The sequence below is a fragment of the Hippocampus comes genome, unplaced genomic scaffold (genome assembly GCF_001891065.2).
Source record: "Hippocampus comes isolate QL1 unplaced genomic scaffold, H_comes_QL1_v1.1 scaffold174, whole genome shotgun sequence".
NCBI lineage: Eukaryota > Metazoa > Chordata > Actinopteri > Syngnathiformes > Syngnathidae > Hippocampus > Hippocampus comes.
The window spans coordinates 2,766,278-2,787,402 of NW_017805983.1; the positions used below are offsets into that span (position 1 = coordinate 2,766,278).

Below are 21,125 nucleotides of genomic sequence, written 5' to 3' on the forward strand. Positions count from 1 at the left end.
CACACACACACACACACACACACACACACACACACACACGCACACACACACACGCACACGTCTGCCTCGGTCTGAACAAGGAGACAATGAACGATGTGAAAACATTCAGGGCAAGCCGAAAGATACTAAAGAAGTCTGCCTTGCCTGATATAAGGAAGCCGCCTCACTAAACGGCTTCGTCAAAAAGTTGACAGTCCGACAAACAGGTTGGCAATTGTGACCGGGACTCGGTACGGTATCAGCAAATATTTAGGATCGAGGACTCGGACTCAGGTGAAAAAGAACATGATGGTGACATCCCTATGTATCATACATTTGCGTTTTATCATTTAGAACTGCTCGTTATTTATTTAGGTAGAATTTTAGTTTTTCTCGTTGGTTATTTTATTTTTTTGTGGAATAGATTTTATTTGAATCATTATTTAAGTATATTTAACTTTATTGAAAGGGATACTTTACAATTTTTTTCATTTTCAGCAGTAAAAAAGTTCATATTTGGTCAATAGTGAAATTGATAACTTTTCATGTACAACTGATTTTAAAACGCTTTTTGCCACTTGTTGTTGACTGAAAATGACATCCCATGTCCTCAGGGCTCAGGTAACAACCAATCAGGGCTCATGTGAAATTTGCAGGCTGAGACCTGAACCCAATGTAATCTAGATGTCATTTTCAGTCAACAGCAAGGAGCAAAAAAAGTTTTTAAAAGTGTCAATTGTACTTTGCACATGAAAAATAATGAAGTTTTTAAATTCATCCGTATCCCTTTAAGCATAGTGTTAATGTTTAAGATGTGCATCACGTTACAGTAATCTACCTTTGAGAGAAAAAAGCCTCTGTCTTGTTTGATGAACACTTTGGGCTACTATCATACTGTATGTTAATGTTGTCATTGTGATGATATTTGGAGAACCAAGTTTTTTTTGTAATGGCTCTTAGTGTAAAATGTGTGAGAACCACAGCATTCATCGATTCATGGATCAAAGATCTGTTTTGCCGTTCAGCTCCTTTTAGAGGACACCAAGTTGTGCAAAAAGTACTGAAGCGTGCATTGAGTAGTTTATGAGAGGTCAAATGAAGTTCACCTGTAAATACTGCATTTTAGAGCCATCCTGAAATTTCACCCAAAAACCAAATCTCTCCATCCGCTGGCAATAGCATTTACCTATTCCTAAATTCATGTTCATAAACATATTGGATCTAATAACGTACATTTCCCTCATGCAGGTCACGCAAGGAGAGAGACACAAACTGAAACTCAAGTGAGGCACCCAAAATCTTTCGTGCAACATAACACTTGAAAAGGTTTATCAACAGTATCTCAAAATGATTTATATTGATGTTTGTCACATCTCTCTTCGGTAAACCAGCAAAGCGGAGTCAAACCACAAGATCCGCCAACCTCCTCCAGCAGCTACATTTACAGGAAAATGAGTAGAAAGGAAGAAGAACGTCCAACAACAAGGGCAGAGAAAGAGGGAAGCTACATCATGTATGCCGCTCTCAACCACCAACTACCCCCCGGTGCTCCCATTCGACCAAGGAGGCCCAAAGAGGAAAGCTCCGAGTATGCAGATATACGAGTACTGTCTGACAAATGACCGGTGTTGGAAGATCAGATTTCACCCACATTCAAGTCAAGGAAATGACTTGTTTCACATGAGACTGAAAATAGCAGCTTCCTCTCACATCCCAGATGTCAATCTCGGTTTCGTAGGGATGAGATACGACTTTCAGGGGTCGTTGTTTCACCCCCTCATGAGCGGAAGGAGAAGCAGGTTGCATAAATCATGTGCATTGTGGGTGTGCATTGTAGGTGTGATGCTTGCGGTTTATGAAAGTGCTTGAGTTTGTGAATGCAGCGCCTGCAAAATGCTACGTGCACGGTCACGACACTCTTACAAGTGGTGCTAACTTTTGGCCCAGTGATTCTCATCTGTCCTTTGAGAATTAAAGACAGCATTCTGTCCGGATCATTGATGTTCATGCTGTTCAATGAAGACAGAAGTAAAATCAGTAAATCAATGAAATATTACCTCACTCGAGGGTTAAATGTTGCCACGTGACGCTGCGGAAGAACACCAAACTTAAATTATTATCTTCATACGATTTTACAAGGGAAAAATACATTTTCTAAGGTCTATGGAACCAGAAAACGGCGTGTGCTTGGAGAGAAGGACAACTATATTTCCCAAACAAAAACATGTTGAGAGCATCAAGAGCATATTCGGCACCTAACATTCAGTTGACTGGATTTCCTGTCTAACATCAGATAACATTTCAAAAACATGATATTTGCTGTTATCTTCAAGTAAAACCTCTGCATACTCAACACTCATGCAAGGCCCATTCTCACATGCGCACAAAACATGCACATTACAAAACATCCCACAAGAATTTGTTGAGGTCAGTCTCCCAAGCTCACTGGTCCGGCACTCTTCTCGTCCTCGACCACTAAAGCCAAGCATTTCTCAAAGAGACACAACATTCCATGGCCCTGCTCTCCCGCCATACTCCAAGTCAATATGTTGAATGCACTTTTTGAGCACAATACTCTCTCACACGTTGATGTCTGAAGGAATTCGTCTTGGATCATTCGCAAGACTGGCCTGAAAGGACAGTGCAGACCAGAGGAAGTAAGTCTTCATGCGCATCATGGCTTTTTCATTATCCCAAAATAGCTCATGAATGTAAAAGTAAAATACAATGAACAACACAACACAGCTCATCTTCGGTGAAGCATTGTGGTGGCAGCATCATACTTAGGGCCTGGTCATCATTAGCTGGAATTGAGACCAAGGTGAAGGAAACACTGACCACTTCTAAAATAGCGCTCTGTGTTCGCACAAAAATTTCAGGCTTCTGCTAGAAAGCAAAAATACAATAAATCAAGTCGGGAAAAGACTACTAGAATATCTGAACTTTATGTTTGATCAGAGATACTTTAAATGGTGGCAGGTGCGTGCCGACCAAGGTTATTATAGTTAACAAAGATGAACAAAATAACTAAAGCAAAACTTGTCAAGGGAACATTTTTGTTAGCAACATTTCAAAAAACAAGAGTGTTTTAAAAAATATATATATTGTAACCAACTGAAACTACATTGTATGCACTATATTTGTCGCAAAAATGTCCTTTATTTCTGTCTTTGTCAATTAATTTCATACATGAACTTTCAGTGTTGAGTGAATGTGTTTTTATTTCGGTTTTACTGTACGGCGGAAGGAGGAAGGTCAAACGTTTTTTGGGGGAATTGTAGTTTATTATTCAACCCTTATTCGTGACCTTTTTTAAAAATATATCTGGCACTTGACAAATACTCCTTATATTTTCAAAAACTAAAACTAATGAGAACTATTTTTTTAATGATAGATAGATGGAGTAGTTGTACAACCAATTGACATTCCTCCATTGTGCCCTTTTTATTGACGTGGTGTGTTTGTTGGGCAGGATGTGGTCCCTCCCCTGCACATCCTGCTGGCACAGAGAGGCGCCACTAAAAACACATTCATGTGGTTATGGTTCCCCTTTCGTCACCAATAAAATTCCAGATATAGGGAGAACAATTCACTCGACAAAACCTCAGGTTTTCACAGGGCTGGAAAAACAACAGTAGACACTAAAAGCCTAGTGTTTTCCTGTAAGTTTGGGTGTGTGCACTGTTCTATGTGAGGGAGAGAGGGAGTTATTTTTGTCATGGCCCGACTTCCAACTGCAGCCTCCTCCCGTCGGTCTTCCTCCCCCAACAGACGAGAAATTTACTTTTGGGCGCGCTGTAAACAATCACCCCTTGTTATTCTGTTCAGGAGGAACAAAGGAGGGCATTTGGACAAGAAGAGGCAGAGACTAAGAAATTCAGGGACTGATTTTTTTTCTAGCGCAACAAAACACACAATATGGTTAACCACTGTGATTAGGAAAACTAGCAAAAAACATAATCCTTTGATGCTGATGAGTGATATCATACAGTGAATTTAATATATGTATTTTCTTCAATTTTGGTCAAATTCTAAAGTGTACAACCTTATGGTTTTTCAACCTTAGCAGTTCTGTGTTTCAAAAATGTCATAGCACTTTATCATTCAAGGAAGGATACAAGGAATACCACCAGACGGTGTGCAAATTGTAGCCTCAATATGAGGCAGTCGAATCACTTATTTACCCACCCAGGAAATATATGAAAGTCTTGATGATAGAAAATTCCACTTGAAAAACAGTCACGGAAGTTAAATAAACAACAACAATAAATGATAACTAGAAATTTAACATTTGCAAGTGTTTTAGTGAACGGTTTGAAAGGTTGTCGAATTTGAACTACTGTGGGGCAGACGATTAAGCTAAAAGGGAACTACACCTCAAAACACAAACGTCACACTTTCCAGAGAAGAAAAGTGTGAACAGGAATGAGGGTGATGACAAAGTGACGCCACCACTGTGTGGAAAGTAGCTTTGCAACCTGGGAGATGACCTTTTCCACCTTCGTCGAACAAAACATCTTTCCAGTCTATTCCTCTCCTGCCAGGAGCTGCTGCCATTTTCTAAGTGAAGAACTTACCGCGGAGATACACACACAAGCAGACAAGAATCAGGACTGCCACCAGACTGCACAGCAAGCTGATGATGACCGTGAAGGGACTCGCTGCAGCACATAAAAACATGTATGCATGGTGTGTTGTCAGATGCGGTAGGACGAGGAATGAACCATTTCCCGCATTCAGCTACCCCATGAAAACAAAACCAGAACTACTATTCAAAGCAAAGGCCATGATGGGGACTCCTGTCATTGTGACTTGGACTTCAGTCAACTTGAGTCACCGCTGTGTTGATTGGTCACTTGATGTGGAAACAAGTGCCGTAAAAAAACAAGACTCGACTTGGACTTGGGAGTTAAAAACTTGGGACTTGACTTGAAACAACGATGACCTGACAGGCTTGTTTTTTTTTTTTTAGACGTTCACAAAAACAATGGTGGTCTTTTTTTGTCATGTGAAACATCCTTTGATTAACACCCACATAAATGACGGTACAGGATGATTATTTGAGCTGTTATGAAATTGTGTTGAATTGCAGTATATTATATACTTATCGGTCTTTTGTGTTTATGAAGATACTGCAGATCATTACTTAAATTCTGAAACAATTATGAAAGGGCGGACGAACCCGCCATCCATTTTTCAGCTGAGAGGAACCCCAGAAACTTCTTAGCTTGCAAGCTAGCTGGTGTCTAGCACCTCTTGTCTGCGTGGAAAGCCATGCCACAACCCGGTGGGACATATTCCAGTCCCCAGAGACTTTAAACAGACATATTTTTGCAGCTAAAACATGTCAGGATGTGGAGGCAGAAGCAACATGTTAGGCAACGTAGCAACCATTTTTCAGAAGGTTGTGGTTTCAGGTATTCAGGCTACCAGTAAGCAAGTGAGCGGATAGTAAGCAGGTGGACGGCTGCTTGTTTCGCTCGCTCCTTGTGGGTGTGTTGTTTTTTACGATGTGACTGAGCGTTAAAGTGAAGACTTTTTGTGTATTTTCTTGACATGGAGGATGTCGACAAGCGAGGATGCATTGCTAAGGGAGGCACTTTGCCTAAAGCCTCACCTGTCGTCAGCTATTTGCAACCCCCATTCAAGCCAATTAACGTTGTTTTGATTTAGTTGAATATAATTTTATGCTCTACTACGAGCCAAGGTTACCCTTGCGTTCCCGGCATATATAGCAATGCATTTGAGCTTGAACCAGTCATGCAACTAGTACGTGAATTTAAAACGAGGTCTGTAGAAAGCTCACCGGGTGTGTTGAGGGACACTGAGAGGGGGTTTTCCAGTCCCTTGTGGTGTACAACGCACTGGATCGACCGCTCGGTGAGCTGCCCGGACGAGAGGAGCAGTGTGCTCGTCACAGTCGTTATGCCGTCACCCTTTGAGTAGAAGGAAACAAGCGAGGTGTTGAGACTCTGGTTGTTCCCGCCAATGTTCCATGTGATCTCTGCTGCGGGCCGCGATCGTGTGGTGCAGTTGGCCTCGGTGACACCTGAGGATGAGGTCGCGTGGGTCACCTTCACCTCGGGTAAAACTGTAGGATAAAGTTAGCAAGAGCTTAAAAAAACAGCCATCCCGCCATTTTAAACCGCATTTTCTGTGGCAGATCAGTGAGATAGCTGAAATCTATGCCAGCCGACCACTCAGGTTGACACTTAGTTTGAGTCCTTGTTGAACCTTAGCCCAGAGGTGGTCAAAATTTGAGGGTCTAGGGACCATTTAAAAGGGAGAATTTTTTCCCAAGGAATCCCCACCCCCCCTCCACACACGCACACACACACTCCTAACGCCAATAAAACATAACTCGCATGTGCACCACGAAATGCCATAGGAATTCAACATAAATACTCATGACCTGTTTAACAGAAAGCAACTTCACCAAATTCAGTTCAATTCAATATATTTCAGTTGCTGACATGTATTGATTGCCTCTCTGCAAAGAAGCAAGACAACTAACCACTGTACAGTATTGCCATTTAACAAAAAAAAAAATCTCGAGTCAATGCTTGTTAAATAAACAAGTAAGTAAGTAAGTAAGTAAGTAAGTAAGTAAGTAAGTAAGTAAGTAAGTAAGTAAGTAAGTAAGTAAGTAAGTAAGTAAGTAAGTAAGCTGTCACTCCATACCTCTTTTCACTTGCTCGAAAAATGTTTATTTGAAGCTGTGCCATAACTCCGGGCAGACTGAGTTTTATTTATGCACTTGCTTCCCCTTCCTGAGTGATAAAAGGGGTGCTGAAGCATGAACTTCCCTTCTCAAAGCTGTTACATCTCATGCGCATCACAGTCCAAAACTGTTTGTATGACTCGGTGTTAAAATGTATAGGAAGTAAAAACTACGGACTTGGTCTGGCCTTTTCACCGACGACTTGCATTCTCCCAGGAAAAGACCTTCTACGACATTCTGGAGAGTGAGTCTGCACGGATTTTTGTTTATCTCTGATCCAGTTTATCTCAAGCTATGTCCTTCCGCATCAGACATGCCTTTATGGACCTTGCTTTGTGCAATATGGGAACAGTAATGCTGGAATCGAAAAGGGCCTTCCGCAAAGTGCTCCCACAAAGTTGGAAGCAGTTTCCCAAATGCTTCTTGCTAAGGCGCAGCAAACATTGTATAGTTTTAGCACTTTGTGTTGTTTTTAAACGACAACTCACACTGAAGTAATGGAGTGTCAAGCCACGAATTGACTTCAAAAGCACCTGAAGACAAAAATATGAACAACACAATGTGCTTCCCTTAAAAAGTCAGTAAGTGCTAAATGCAGGTCGTAAAAGTCTGGTTCCCTCCCAAATATTTAGAGTAACAAAATGTATACCTAACACATCAGGTTTTGATTTTAAACTTTGTTCAAATGTTTCAATGTGTGAGAAATTACGATCAAAATCTGATTTTGTTTTTTAAACAGAGGGTTTTTTTTTTCTTGTTTTCTGCTTTGATGAAAATTTTTGATTTGTAACATCTGATTTCTTACAGTTGCAGATGAATACGTTTCGGATCAATTTTTCAGTTACAAATCTTTTTTTTTCCATCTGTCAAATCTTAGGTTGAAATTTAGCATGAACGTTTTATGACAATTATCACTTTCTTGCAATAGAGACACACCAGCTCAAAGGCAGCGAGCGGCATATAATCGTACAACGTAAGCAATCTGACACATCAAATCCCATTGCAGTGTGGTTCACAAATGGCGCGGTCCAACGTATAGCATTCTATGTGCTGCAACTGATGTCCATTTCAGCTTTTCAAACGCACATTTATCAATTTGGGTGAGGTTTTGACCACTTTTTAGTGATATATGGTCTGCCAAAAATTGGAATCCCAGCACTGTCCGTACCTACACTCTTTGAATGCAACATGAACAACACAAGTGTGAGGCAGACTTCACACCCCTGATGTCAAATACAGAACACATGTCCAGAGATGAAAAAATAAAAATTGTAACAGTCAAAAAAAACTGGGCTAACACCAAATTATTCATCAACAAGCCAAAAGGAAAAAAAAATCCAAATTTGACTGAAATTATCTGATCATTTAAAAAAACACCAAATTATTCATCAACCTTTGCCGCTGTGAATTGGGAATTTCTCCATTGCGAGACTAAGAAAGGTTTTCTTATCTTATCTTAAAAGGAAAACAAAAATCCAAATTTGACTGAAATTATCTGATCATTAAAAAAATAGTTATCAGTGTTTATAACGGTTTCATCAGATTACAACAAAATCAAACACGTGTAGGGCTCCATTGAAAAAAAAGCACTGGAAATTTTGGCCAGAATTCCAGAAGATATGTTTGACCCAAACACAACAATACTAATCACCAAAATTAGGTCACACCGACAGTGAAGCATGGTGGAGGCAGCATCATGCTTTGGGGCTGTTTTTTTTCCGGCCGGGACTGGGGCATTATCAAGGTGCGGGGAATTATGAACAGTTCAAAATAGAAGTCAGTGTTCGAAGAAAACCTTCAGGCCTCTGCTAGAAAGCAAATATAAAAGGGAGGAATGACTGATACAACAGCTTGACTTTTTTGGGGTGGATTGGAGGCGATTTAAATGACGGCAGCTGTTTCTTTCCGCCCAGATGAGATTGATTCATTCAAGAATGAATACTCTTTGTGGTGTCAGTCTGGAAAAAAGGTGGTATCAAACATCCCTCCCTACAATGTACTGCAGTCTTTATAGGTGACCTCAATTTGACCTCTTTTAACCTTGAATTCTTTTTGATATCGTTAATGTATGTATTTAACAGTGATGTAGTAAATCACTGAACTATCTATGGCCAGATTAAGGGATGTGATTCAGTCCTTCTGCCTAAACTCACCATAAACAGAAAGGCAAGTGGTGCCTCTCCTGGTACCATCTGGGAAAGTGTGGAACTCGCAGGTGTAGCACGCCTCGTCTTCTATCGTAACCTTCTGGAAAACCAGCTGGGTGTCACCAAGGCTTTTGCTTAGGCTCAGGCGACCCTGCAGCGTCTCCTCTACGTTGTAGTGATCTTTGGAGTAGGACGCCACGGTGGTGCTGCTGCCCTGCTCAGCCATCTTCCTCCACAAAACCTGGAGTACCCGCTCAGGCAGGCTGTACCAGCAGGACAGGGTAGTAGGCCTGCCGCTCACGGCCACCTTGTTGCCATCTAGATGCACCCTGGCTGCAACATAGAAAATATTGTCGTGTCAATGCACGCTTTCAGTTAAATACTTTGCTGTAATCAGTAATGGTTACTGGTTCATGATCGTCCATATTGCTGCGGTCCCTTTGTTTTTGGCTTAAAATACCCCATAATCTAAGTCAATCAAAATGCCAACTGCAGTTGACTAAACCGTTACGTCATTTTTTTTTTGTTTGTTTTTACATTGTGTCATCCTGTATGGAGGTTGACGAAAGCAATGCCCCTATTCTGACAATGGAAAAAGCACAGATGTGTGTTTTCAAATGTAGGGAGTAAAAATAAAAAGCTGTCAGAAAAATTAAGACTCAAGTAAAATACAGAAATCGAAACTCAATAATCTACTCAAATACATGTACAATTCATTATTCGTAAGCTCTTACTTCCCTAACCACTGCTAAAGAATGAACTCACCAGTCACGCTGACACATGTGACGCCTTCTTGTGAGCCCGTAGGAAAGACGTCGAAGATGCAGCGGTAGCAGCCCTCGTCTTCAGGCCGCACCTTCGTGATGGTGATGTAGCTGGAGTTCTTTTGCCAAGAGGCGAGCTTCACGTTGGGCTCTTGGTGGCTGATGTGGATTGGCACATTGAGTTGGTACGCCAGCAGGAGCTTGTTTTTTCTTAGCCAGCGCACTTGATGGACACTGTCGCCCGTTGCCATGGTAACATTGCAGCCCAATTGAAGGGGTTGGCTTGCCTCAGCAGTCACAGTGGCAGAAGATAAGACCTCACCTGAGAAAATACATATTATCTTTCAGTGCCTTTGACGTCTTTTCAGGTCAAATATTCATGTGAACTGGGAGGGCTGGCAGTGAATGAGCTAGTAATGTATGTGACACCTTCTGCTTTTTCACTCTTTGAATGATTCTTCTGATGAATGGCTTACAATTTTGAGAGCTTTGACATCCCAGAAAACCAATTTTGCAAGCACATTTCCCAGGAAAAATGCACTTTTGCAAAATTTGCAAAATTAACAGATAAAAACCCCTCAGAGAATTTTTCCCCCCCAAAAAAGTTTTTAGGAGGTTGAGAGGGAAATTAATCAAGAGCCCACTTGTCGTGCACTTCACAAATATGTGACTCCAATTTGAAAATAGCTTCTCCTTAAACCATCTAATGTACCCACATTAGGGAAATGTAAGTTTGATGATATCAAGATTTAGTAAAATGGAGCTTGCAACTTTAATATTGTATCTGTCAGGTGACGTTGTGGATGAGTAAAAATATTTTCATAAGCTAAACAGGCTAAGATTTGACACGGGACATTTGTGAGTAAATTCAGATGAGACGATCAATACAGTATTTTAATACATATACTGTACTTTTCATGACACTTTTTTGGTGTTGTGCAGTGAAACTGTTCTAATACAGGTACTGTATATGTGCCCTGGCTCAATATAAAGTCCAGCCCCCGTGAAGTTGTTCCAATTCAGAATTCTATCATAATTTCCCAGAAAGAAGTACCTCTAAAGTTATATAAATCACCACAAGAATCTCAGTTTCGCAACTTAAGTGTTTAGTGTTGGTTTTGCAATGCTTCTCGCCTTTTACGACAGGTCCTAAGAACCATTTCTCTGGAGGTGTCTACCTGCAGCACTTCATTTCGTGGAACTCACTCTCATGCAGTTTTGACAAGCAATGTAGAGAGCATCATATAATAGGGTATACTGTATGTTGCCCATTTGGCATCCATTTCAGCTCTGTTATCTGGGAGGGAGATTCCCCCACCCCTGCTTTTTTCCTTTTTCCTTGTCTGGAAGGGTGGTTTCAAACCCTTTGAGACTGCTGTGATTATGGGCTATACTGTATAAACCAACTTGACTCGATTTACATTGTCATCATGTCTTTGCCTATCTACATTTAAAAAGGTTGTTTTGGTTTCTACCATGTTGTTACGTTATTCTCAAAACGGTATGATGGGAAAGGGATTTTAAAAACATTGCATCGAAAAAAAATACAATTCAATAAGTTCAGCCTAAGTCAAGATGGCGCCCGAGTAGGCAGCCGTCAGCAAGTGCTCTCATGAGCCTTGCTTTTTTTGTTGTTTTTGTGTTTGTTTTGTCACTTTGTGTTTGTTGTTACGTCGTGTGGACCTGATGTGGACTTTTTTCAGCATTTTTTGGCCACGACATTCATCAAGGAGGAGACTCTGTGCTTGGTGGTTGCGCCTTCTCGGCAGCATGGGTATACCAGCACTGTTTTTGACTGGGAGGAATGTCGGCGCCAGTTGCTGGACAGTCCCGGGGCGCTTGTGTCTTGTGCCTGTAATGGGCAGCATTTTTCACAGCCCCGCTTTGTTCAGCGGAGAGATCGGTGCTGTTGAACGGTCTGCGGCTGGATGGATGCATGGCTTGAGGAGCCGACAATGAGAAGAAAGGAGCGTTAGCGCGGAGCGCCGATGCGGATTTGGAACTGGGAGTCGCGGCTTGGAGTTTGAAGCGGATTACGTGGGACAGGAGAAGTGAACTATAAAACTCTTTTCGTCAATGGACGCTCCAGCTTCGTGTTTGCTTTCAAAACTTAGCTTGTAACAGACGTGTGCACATTTTCAGCATGACGTCTCTGATCCACTGGTGAAAGGACACTTTGATCCTCTCCTCTTTCATCTATAACTGCTTCAGACAACAAAGTGTATGCAGAAAAGTGGTGAAGATTGCACGACTGTCTTGTGTCCTATGTGTTGTGTTGTGTTATTTTTGTTATTTTGACTTCAAAATGGCGCCGCGAGAGTGGCTGCCTTTCCAGCAGCTCCTATATTTTGTTGTTCTACTTCTTCCTTTCATAACTTTGCTGCTGTGAATTGGGAATTTCTCCATTGTGAGACTAATAAAGGTTTTTTTCTTTTCTTTTTCTTTCTTTCTAATCATGGTGCAATTGAGTTCCTTTATTTCTATGGGAGAATTTGGTTTAAGATGTTAAAAATGTTTTTTTAATCTGTGGGGAAAATGGTTTTAAAAATCGTTTTTCACTTTTTTAAACGTAAAAACTGAACTACAGTACCAAGTATGATGTCCTGGGATTACATCTCTTAGTGTGGGGGGCCTCATTCGCAGAGGAATTGCGAGGATGTGCAGTGTCTTCTCAAAACATCTCTCACTATTAGCGTGTAATGTTGTTTGTATCTAACCTTGTGTGATGGATGTTCCTCCGATCCAGAGTAGCAGAGTTAAACGCAGGGAAAGTCCAAACACGTCTAATTGCAGGAAGCTCACCAACTCCAAAATGTTTTCCATCGCACCACCTGATATTCATCGTTTTACAGCCATCAGAGTGCAGCTCTCACTCATTCACTTCAACACAGAGCCGGCCCATAAGATATCAGGCAGCTAAACCCCACAGCCGAGCCCTGCCACTCCTCGCACCAGCGCAATTGCCTGTAACCAAAGGGCTGGAATAAACAACGTGACGTAAAAGTCGCTCATTTTGATTTTTTTTAAATAAAGCTTTCTCCAAAGCATTGAGAATGAAAAAAATCAACACTATTTGAAACAATTTTTGTCACCTCGGACCAGGTGCCTGTGTTCACTGAACATTGTTTGAATATCTATTGAACGAAGCATTTTCGTCTAAATCGTTCATACCCAAGTGATTTTATTAGTGGTTGCACTTTATTGCTCTTGCACTACACATTTTAGCATATTTTTATGTCTCTTTGAAACAAAATGACGTTTTAAAGCAAATGCACAGTACACTTGGAATTACTTTTTAAGTTATTATCACACTTACCTTTTTTCTTGCAAATCCGGTAGAGAAAACAGGTCTTTGAAGTGCTTGTAACAAGAATGCTCGTCGACACAGGCTTGAAATTAATCCGCATTGCGAGAATTAAACTGTATCGATCCAATTTTCCGCTCCATTTATACGTCCTATGCTTTTCTTTTGGCCACTCATCTGTTTGCCTGAATGTGAACTGCACACAGGTATTTCGCCGAATAACTCAGTAAAAATGGCAAAGAGCAGTTAACGGAGCAATTAATGCAGTAAATGGCGAACTGGTACTCGGCATTCTGTAAATGACGTCACTTGCCGGAGATTGCCGAACACGAGCATTTTCGTTGTACGTTGCTATGGGTCTTACTATGAATTTGGGTGGCTTACCTAAAAAAAAAAATGCTTGAAATAGTTTTAGCTCTAAGCATGACTCAAAAGATGATTGGCCAAGTTTACTTCACTCTTAACCTTCATTGAGAAATCCTGTAGTCTCATCTGCGAGGCGTTTTGGACCAATTAGATTTGAAAATGGACATCCTGCGTATCTTGCAAATTCGATAAAAGGCCATCAAAGATGAAGAAAATAAAACTCTACATCTGGCATACATGGCAGGCTGGGAATGGAATCCCACCAGATCAGCACACACCGAATGTATAGTAGGTATGCAAATGATTTTACATTATTACAACATTTTGTAGAGCCTCCAAAAATCTAATTTTGGTTGGGCTGAGCTCTCCCTGTCACACAGTTTGCTACCAGAGTAAATGTAAACTCTCCAAAAGTGGAAACAAAATACATGAATAGCAATGACTGGGTAAAGACTGTCAGTGAACATTTGTTGGTAGCCTAATATGAGCTGTGGATAAACCCTCAGACACAGAAATTGAGACATGAAAGCCGAATAAAACTCACTCAAGGTCAGACTGCTGTTATTAGTGAATCTCGGTAACATGTGTGCCTTGTATCATTGGTGATCTGAATGTAGAGTAGGAAACGCTATGACTGCTTCCATGGAGTCGCGAGTAAAGAGTGATGAAGGATACCCAAAAGCGTCCTCCAGCGCTTGATTCAAACGAGGAAAAGTGCGAGCCCCAGTGGCCATTTTCTGTTCTTGCAGTCAACCGTACTCAAGTCGGGCTGGTTCTTTCTCTTACTCAAACACAAGTCGGATGCATCGACACGTTTTATCTTGAATCAAAGAATTGTCAACATGTTTTAGTTCAACAACTTACCAAAATAGGGTCACAGCCAAAGAAGGCATTGCATTGAATTTGCAGGAAAAAAAATTACACCATCAACAACATAAAAGCAGTGCTAAGGTGAAGAGAAACTGTGAATATAAATAATCATATAAATAATGTTCAGTGTACACAAAATACTTTACAGCGGTTCAAAAGTGCAAATAAGCAAAATCATTGCCATAAAATGATAAAGAATCTTTCTAATTATGTGAGCAAATAACCTGTATGTGCTACAGTGAAACTCCTCTAGAACGAAACCTGCATGGGCGAAAATACCCCCTTATGTGAAAAAATCTTCATGCATTAACACAATTCCCATTCTCCTGCCCCCCATACGACGAAAAACCCCCTGTTGCGTTATACGAAATCATTTTGTCTGCTCCAGCCTCGCGAAGACATTCACTACAACGAAGTCTTATCCAACAGCGACCTCTACTGCTTCGTTCGAAAAAAGGCAACAGCAACCACCACACTGGTTTACATAGTGAACGATGTTTATTTCGGTCACAGCTGCGAGTTTCCTGGGCTCAACATACTCATAGCTGCTCTGCTATTGGCTTACCGAGCATCATCCTGGCCTCCGATTGGCCAAGAGGCCACATAGACCTCACTGTCTATGTATGTAGATACTGAAGCTAGATCCGTAGCATCCGATTAGCTGCTCAGAGTAAATTGCTTATGGCTCGACGGACATTTACTTTACTTTTTATCATGCTAAAAACACCCACGGGACGCTTCGTAGTCCTCGATGGCCATAGTTAGCTCTCGAAGGCTAAAAACCTTACGCTAACTGGAGCGCTAATGAGAGAGAAGCGCTCCAGTTAGCGTAAGGTTTTTAGTCTTCGAGAGCTAACTATGGCCATCGAGGACTACGAAGCGCCCCGTGGCTGGCTTAAAAGGTTATTGCATGCCAGGAAGAAGTTGTTATTGTTAGATTCAGACGAGGATGGACGTTGCATTGCTAAAATGGCTACAAAACGGACCTTTTGATGTCAAGCAGCTAAGACAAGAAGAGCTCTGATGCTGGAAGAGAGGGTAAAAGTGATCAAAATGAAAGACGGAGCAAGCAAAATAAAATACATTTTCCAAGAAATTGATGTAAGTGAAAGTGAATGCTGATCGTAAATTTCGCAATTTCTTTCCCTTTTTTTCTTTCTACACTGACAATATGAAGTGTCAAATAAGTGTGTGCTCATACTTATGTACTATTGGAATAAAAATAGAGTACACAAACGTTTGTGTGTGCGTGTACACATACGTTTGTGTGTGTGGGTGTGTGTGTGCTTACATCTGAGATCAAATTTGCTACAGTGAAAAACCCCCTGTTGTGAAAAATTTCTTGCTGCAAACATGATTTCGTTGTAGAGGAGTTTCACTGTATCACTCTCCCACTTCTGTGTAGTTCAACTGAAAAGTCCCACTAGAGGGCACAAAAACACATTTTTCGAGCTTATAGCTCATGAAAGAGATCAAAACGCCTCAAGTACCTCCCCTTCCATCTCAAACACTAATGGAAAAACCTAAAAAAGCCTTCAGATTTCTATTTCCTTCCTGCAAAAGAAAAAACAACACGCTGGAATTCCTTCAAAAATCAAACATGAATCTGTGTAAAAAGGAAATAATAATGACAGTAGGTTTAAATTAGGTACAAAGTTGGGGCACTTCCACCAATCGCCTTCAATACATACTGTACAATACGTCCCGTCGTTGCTACATGTTGCCAGGGGTCATGGTTGAGATGACAAACTAAACAGTTCGTCTGAAAATATCATGCCTAAGAGGAAGAGGAAACAAAACAAGGAACTTTACGAATACAAGTTAGTCAGGATGTTCTCTTTTCTAATTACACTGAAAAGTCCCTGCAAAGTGAAAATATAAATGTCTTCCAAATGTGACGAACCACAAAGATGTGTTGTCAACAACCCTTATAAATCAAGCCGTTCTCTTTGCTCTAGAATGCTGTGGTCACGCCCCGTTCACTTGTCGTCTGTCAAACAAATAGCGCTACATCTAGCATCTTTACTTTGCCTAAAAATCTCTGTGTTTACGCTGTCAAAATATATGTGATTAAGCCTATGGTTGCTGGAATATATCTGAGAGTCATCACAGGGCCTTTCCAAGCTATGACAACGAGACACTCGAAAGCTGCCACACTACAATACTATTCGAAGGCAAGATGCTGTTTCGGGATATAATTACCGGTTTAGCTAGCTAGCTCACAGCAGGTTGCAACCGCGCTCGGTAACCACTGATACATCAATTAGTACCATTTGCAAAGAAATCTGTTTGTTTTCCCTTGAATGTAATACAATACTGTACTTAGCTGCTCGAAGATCAAACGTCAGAGTGAAGACAGAAACCCAATAGTGGTGAAAAATCTTAGTATTAATCACGTTTCAGCGAAACAACGTCATATCACAATATGCACATACTCTTTCTGAGAGAACCGCTATAACTCACCTCTTCCGTGCTCTTACAATGATGATTCCTATGAGGCCCATCAAGGCAGCAGCAGCAACAACAACAGCAACCACAACGACCACAAGAGTCTGTCCGGTTTTAGACACTCCTCCACCTGGTTTAAAAATACAAACAAACAAAAAACACACTTCAAGCTGTGTTCATATTAGCGTTGACCACAGCACATTCTATTGCAAGTCAAAACATGAAGACTAAGTACATATACCGAAGATGAAGAAGCTGTTGAAAAAAAATAGTAAGTATCCTAACATTTGTATCATAACATACATTTTATACGATTCAGATGTAAATATCTGGGGGGAAAAAACTTCTTATTCATCTTCTGATGTCAAATGATTTCAGTTTCAGTTGACAGAAAAAAAAAAATTGGCTTCCCTCTTCTCATAATTTCGTTAGGGAGTGCATGTACCGCCTTTTGATGTTGGGCCTATTTCATGTAGACCAGGAGTCAGACAAGCAAGATTAAAATTATTTCACTTTAATTTGGCGGCCTGACAGTAGATGAGTTCAAGTGTGTTATGTGAGGTCAATGCTCAAACTTCAATCCACTGACATTGACTATTTGTCAACAGCTCAGCAATGCGAAAGTGAAACTGGCTCAGAGTTGCACTTTCATTATGATCCCAATTACTGGCATTGGCTCATTGCGGGTATGCGTGATGACGGAGTAAATAGTTTCAGGAATTGAAATCCACTGACTGATAAGTATAATCTGACAGATTAGATATACACCGTAAATGCCAGCCTTACATCATGAAAATACAACAATCACACAACCTGTGCACATCGGCTTTAATTTTGAACTACAGTGAAAGCCATATGGTACATGATCGGTGCCAATCATTAAATAAGTAAATATATTACTGATGGCGGCAAGTAGAGTAATGCAGAAGATACCCTCAAAACATTCATTGAGAGAGGAAAGGTTTGCACAGCCCTACTAATGGAGATGGATTGTTTCGTATTTGCCTCCATGTTGTCACTGCCTAGCATTGATGTAATGTAATTTGCAGTGGTTAGGGTGCAATTTGGGCGTTGGCGCATGTCGATGGTTTCATCTCACCAGCAATGTGTAAACATAATGACGGGTGTCACGTTTGTGTCATTAGAAATAATTGTCAAGTGGAACCTGGCTTTTCGTGATGAAACCACACCAGGAAGTCATACTAAAACCGAACCAGAGGCATTATTTCCCCATAGAAAATAATGTAAATCCAACTAACCCATTCCAGACACCCATCCATCCATTCGTCCCTCCATTTTCGAATACGCTTATCCTCACGAAGGTCGCGGGCGTGCTGGAGCCTAACCCAGCAGTCATCGGACAGTATGAGGGGTACACCCTGAACTGGTCTCCAGCCAATTGCAGTGCACAGAGACAAACAACCACTCCCGCTCACGGTCACCCTCAGGACAATTTAAAGTGTTCCATTAACCTGCCATGAATGTTTTTGGAATGTGGGAGGAAACCGTAGTACCCGGAGAAAACACACGCAGGCAGAGGGAGAACATACAAACGCCAAACAGAAAGGCCAAAGCCGGAATCAAACCCTGCCACCTCTGCATCGTGAGGCCGAGTCGACCACCGTTCAAGTTAACATCACTTTTACCTTTATCAACTATGCTTGATGGCTTGTGGAAGATGGCGAGGAGGGGAGAGGGAGGAGCAATTCTCATATTTTGTTACAAGTTCTTCCGGTCGAATTGTGTAAAAACATTCAACAAACAGCAGAGTGTATTTCACAACAGAAGCTTCTATGAACAATTAAATGCAAAAACAACTCTCCTGGTCTGTTCGGCAACATCAGCATAACACATTCTACAACATAATTTCATACTACTAAGTTTGAAGGCCATACTTTTTTGTAGGATGTGTTACGCCAATGTTGCCCAAAAGTTTCCGAGCATATTGGGAGGCTTGTTGTTACCTTCAGTTGTTTAAAAAGATGTAAAATACATGCACCGTGAAATATGTTTTGCTGTCAGTGGAACCCTGTTTACGCAACTTACAAAATGCTTCAGACGAACCTGCAGGATGATCCTCACTCCAGGAAAAGGCAATCTGACTCAAGTCGCAAGCATGTGTGTGGCATGGTGCATTGATTCCACAAAATGAATAGCTCAGTCACACTTTTTCATATGAAAACTGAGTGGGCGTACAAAAAATGGAACAAAATTTAAACAAAAAAGTTGTTGAAACCAGAATCTTACGAAAACTAGGATGGACGAAAACTGAGGTTCCACTTAAATGTAAATCATCAGTCTTTATCTAATTTTTTTTTTAAAAAACGGATCGAGGCATTAATCGGATGCAGGCACTTGAACATTTAGGTTATCCAAGCCTTAACAATGTGCATACCAGTCTCTCTGTCTTCCACCATCTTCTCCCAGCCAGCATCCCAGGAAAAAGGGACCCTCTTCATCCTTTCTCCCCGACTGCCGCTCTGCACCACACATTCTGCATGTCCGTCCCAACTCTCGGTCAAGCGCAACGTGACATTCTGACTCCTGGTGAAGGTGCCGTCGCGGTTGGCTACTGTGGTGGGCGTCGTCTGGTGCAAAGCGGTGGAATTTGGCGAGAAACGCCAGCGGATGGTTGGTGCTGGTTTCCCGGTGGTGGAGCAGCTGAACACAACTGTTGCGGTTCCATCGGCAAGCTCGCTTTCAGGATTGTGTACCTTAGCTTTCAACTCAGATATTCCTACAAAATTGGGCGAGTCACACTAGTCAAACGATGAATTTCACATGTGAAGTAATCTTCTCAGACGATTAGTTTTACCTTGCACGGTGAGGCATGTCTGCTTTCTTTTGGAGTCTCCTGGGTACACGTTGAAGATGCAAATGTAACAACACTCATCCGCCCACGTGACGTTCTTTAGGGTGAGGGACGCTGAGCTGAGGGATGTCTCATTGAGAATCACCTTTCCCTGGTACAGCTCATTGATGTGCTGGCCAAACAGCTCACTGTAGGACCCGAGATTCTCAACGGGATTACCCCGTAGACGCCTCTGCCACGTGATCTGGTGCACACCTGAGGCGAGGCCAATAAGACTTAGGGGAACGCCTCGCAGATCAAACACATCAGCTGACTGAAGCTGTGTCGAAAGCAAAAGAGTGTGCCATAAAACGTTTTCAACAATAACATGACTGATTGATGTGGCGAATGCTGAGCGGTCACCTCGCCAATTTTCATTTCTGTTAGGTTTGGGCAGGGTGTGCAATTGATTGTTGTGGTGCATCTTATTTCGGTTGTACCCTTTGAGTGATTGCCTTAATTTCTCTGTGGCTAAACCCTTGACTACACATTTTTGAAATACAGTACTGTATAGTTCAAAGCAAATGTTTATCAATGCTAATCAGCAATACAGTAAAGAAAAAGCCTATATGAATAGTTTAAAGCATAAATATAGCACAAATTGTGTTCCCCAAACATTTTAATATAATTTCAAATCGATGTTACATTAAAAACAAAATTACAGATTTATAGATGTTTTGATTTTGAAAAAAAAATACACAAGAATGTGTTTACATGCAGCAAAGACTTTTCCTAACTTCCATGAACCAGACAGGCTAAACTTGGCTCCTCCCCAAAAATTCAAAGCTTATATCACTCAGTCAAACTGTATTACTGTGCTTCAACATACTTCCTTGACAGCAGCCCAGCTGTGTTAAGGGACTCGTTTGTAACATACCCTTCTGGTTCTTAAGCTCACACTTGTAGTATGCATCCTTGCCGTATTCCACTGTTGTGTCCCCAAAACTGGTTATCTGTGGACTGGTAGCTGTAACACAAAGCAACGTCGGTCTTAGTTGCAGTAAAAATGCCCTTGTGCACAAATCATGACGATTTTGGGCAAGCCAACCAGGGGCGTCACTAGGTTTCAAGAACAAGGGGGGCTTAGCCCCAAGGGGAACACAGCCCCTTTAGGGGGGTCCGGGGGCATACCCCCCTGGGAGAATTTTTTTCTACATTCTGTTAAAAATCCATCAATTCCGTGCACTTTGAGAGCAAAATGAAGAGGCTATGAAGAACTACACACATCACATTAGTATCCTCTTTACTATGATGGGGCTTCCTCCCCTGGACTTTAACGGGACTAGATAATAGAAATTATAAAGAGTTCAAAAGTTCAATCTTGGTTGTTCAAGGGAATTAGAAGGATGCCCGATAACATAACCTATATGACAGTAGGCCTATATTCCTCTCTACCAAAATGTATTAATATATGCTTAGCCCCCAGAAGACTATGTATTTTGAGATGTCTGCCGCGATATGCAATTTAAGTTAGTACAATGAGATGCAAAAGCTTCATCACTTTGGAAAAACACAAGTTTGCTGCCCAATACTTACTGTAAGCTCCGATTGCATTTTGGGAACAGCCTTGCAAGTAAAATTAGCCTTGAGATCTGATAGACTCCCCTGTCCAGCAGAGCTCCCCCCCCCGGCTCACTCTCTGTGCGTCTTTAGCCTGATTCCTATCAAATAAATA

The 21,125-nt window shown here is 41.3% G+C and overlaps 3 protein-coding genes across 5 annotated transcripts in view; 1 reads left to right on the forward strand and 2 right to left on the reverse strand.

Moving 5' to 3' along the window:
- The window catches only part of btla (B and T lymphocyte associated), a 10,497-nt gene extending 8,159 nt beyond the window's left edge, over positions 1-2,338 (forward strand). The window contains exons 5-6 of the mRNA XM_019890698.1: positions 1,228-1,262; positions 1,371-2,338. Of these exons, the coding sequence (XP_019746257.1) occupies positions 1,228-1,262; positions 1,371-1,601 (266 nt within the window). The 3' untranslated portion in view covers positions 1,602-2,338. The remainder of the gene's footprint in view (positions 1-1,227; positions 1,263-1,370) is intronic.
- Positions 2,339-3,855: 1,517 nt separating this feature from the next.
- Positions 3,856-14,381, reverse strand: LOC109528300 (OX-2 membrane glycoprotein). Of its 2 annotated transcripts, none has more exons than XM_019890691.1 (6): positions 13,826-14,381; positions 12,329-12,575; positions 9,613-9,933; positions 8,854-9,180; positions 5,786-6,070; positions 3,856-4,640 (listed from the first exon to the last, which is right to left on the reverse strand). In XM_019890691.1, the coding sequence occupies exons 2-6, from the start codon at positions 12,432-12,434 to the stop codon at positions 4,540-4,542; spliced, it is 1,140 nt and encodes a 379-aa protein (XP_019746250.1). In that variant the 5' UTR covers positions 12,435-12,575; positions 13,826-14,381; the 3' UTR covers positions 3,856-4,539. The 2 variants fall into 2 exon arrangements, with proteins under 2 accessions (XP_019746250.1, XP_019746249.1); XM_019890690.1 differs by having other exon boundaries at positions 12,329-12,589.
- A 1,157-nt stretch (positions 14,382-15,538) lies between these two features.
- LOC109528302 (nectin-4-like) overlaps positions 15,539-21,125 on the reverse strand; it is a 13,264-nt gene continuing 7,677 nt past the window's right edge. The window contains exons 3-7 of one of the 2 annotated variants that reach the window (XM_019890695.1): positions 20,328-20,417; positions 19,415-19,666; positions 18,995-19,336; positions 16,615-16,729; positions 15,539-15,928 (exon numbers count right to left, since the gene is read on the reverse strand). In XM_019890695.1, coding sequence (XP_019746254.1) covers positions 15,901-15,928; positions 16,615-16,729; positions 18,995-19,336; positions 19,415-19,666; positions 20,328-20,417 — 827 coding nt within the window. In that variant the 3' untranslated portion in view covers positions 15,539-15,900. Of the gene's footprint in view, positions 15,929-16,614; positions 16,730-18,994; positions 19,337-19,414; positions 19,731-20,327; positions 20,418-21,125 lie in introns of both variants that reach the window. The other variant, XM_019890696.1, reaches the window with a different exon arrangement.

What these genes read in the sequence shown, in the direction of transcription:
- LOC109528300 (XM_019890691.1), bottom strand. Translation starts at nt 12,434, where the DNA reads ATGGAAAACATTTTGGAGTTGGTGAGCTTCCTGCAATTAGACGTGTTT. An exon ending in CACATGTGTCAGCGTGACTG is followed by an intron (nt 9,181 to 9,612) that starts GTGAGTTCATTC and finishes TCTATGTTGCAG; the next exon opens with CCAGGGTGCATCTAGATGGC. An exon ending in AGTGTCCCTCAACACACCCG is followed by an intron (nt 4,641 to 5,785) that starts GTGAGCTTTCTA and finishes TATGTGCTGCAG; the next exon opens with CGAGTCCCTTCACGGTCATC.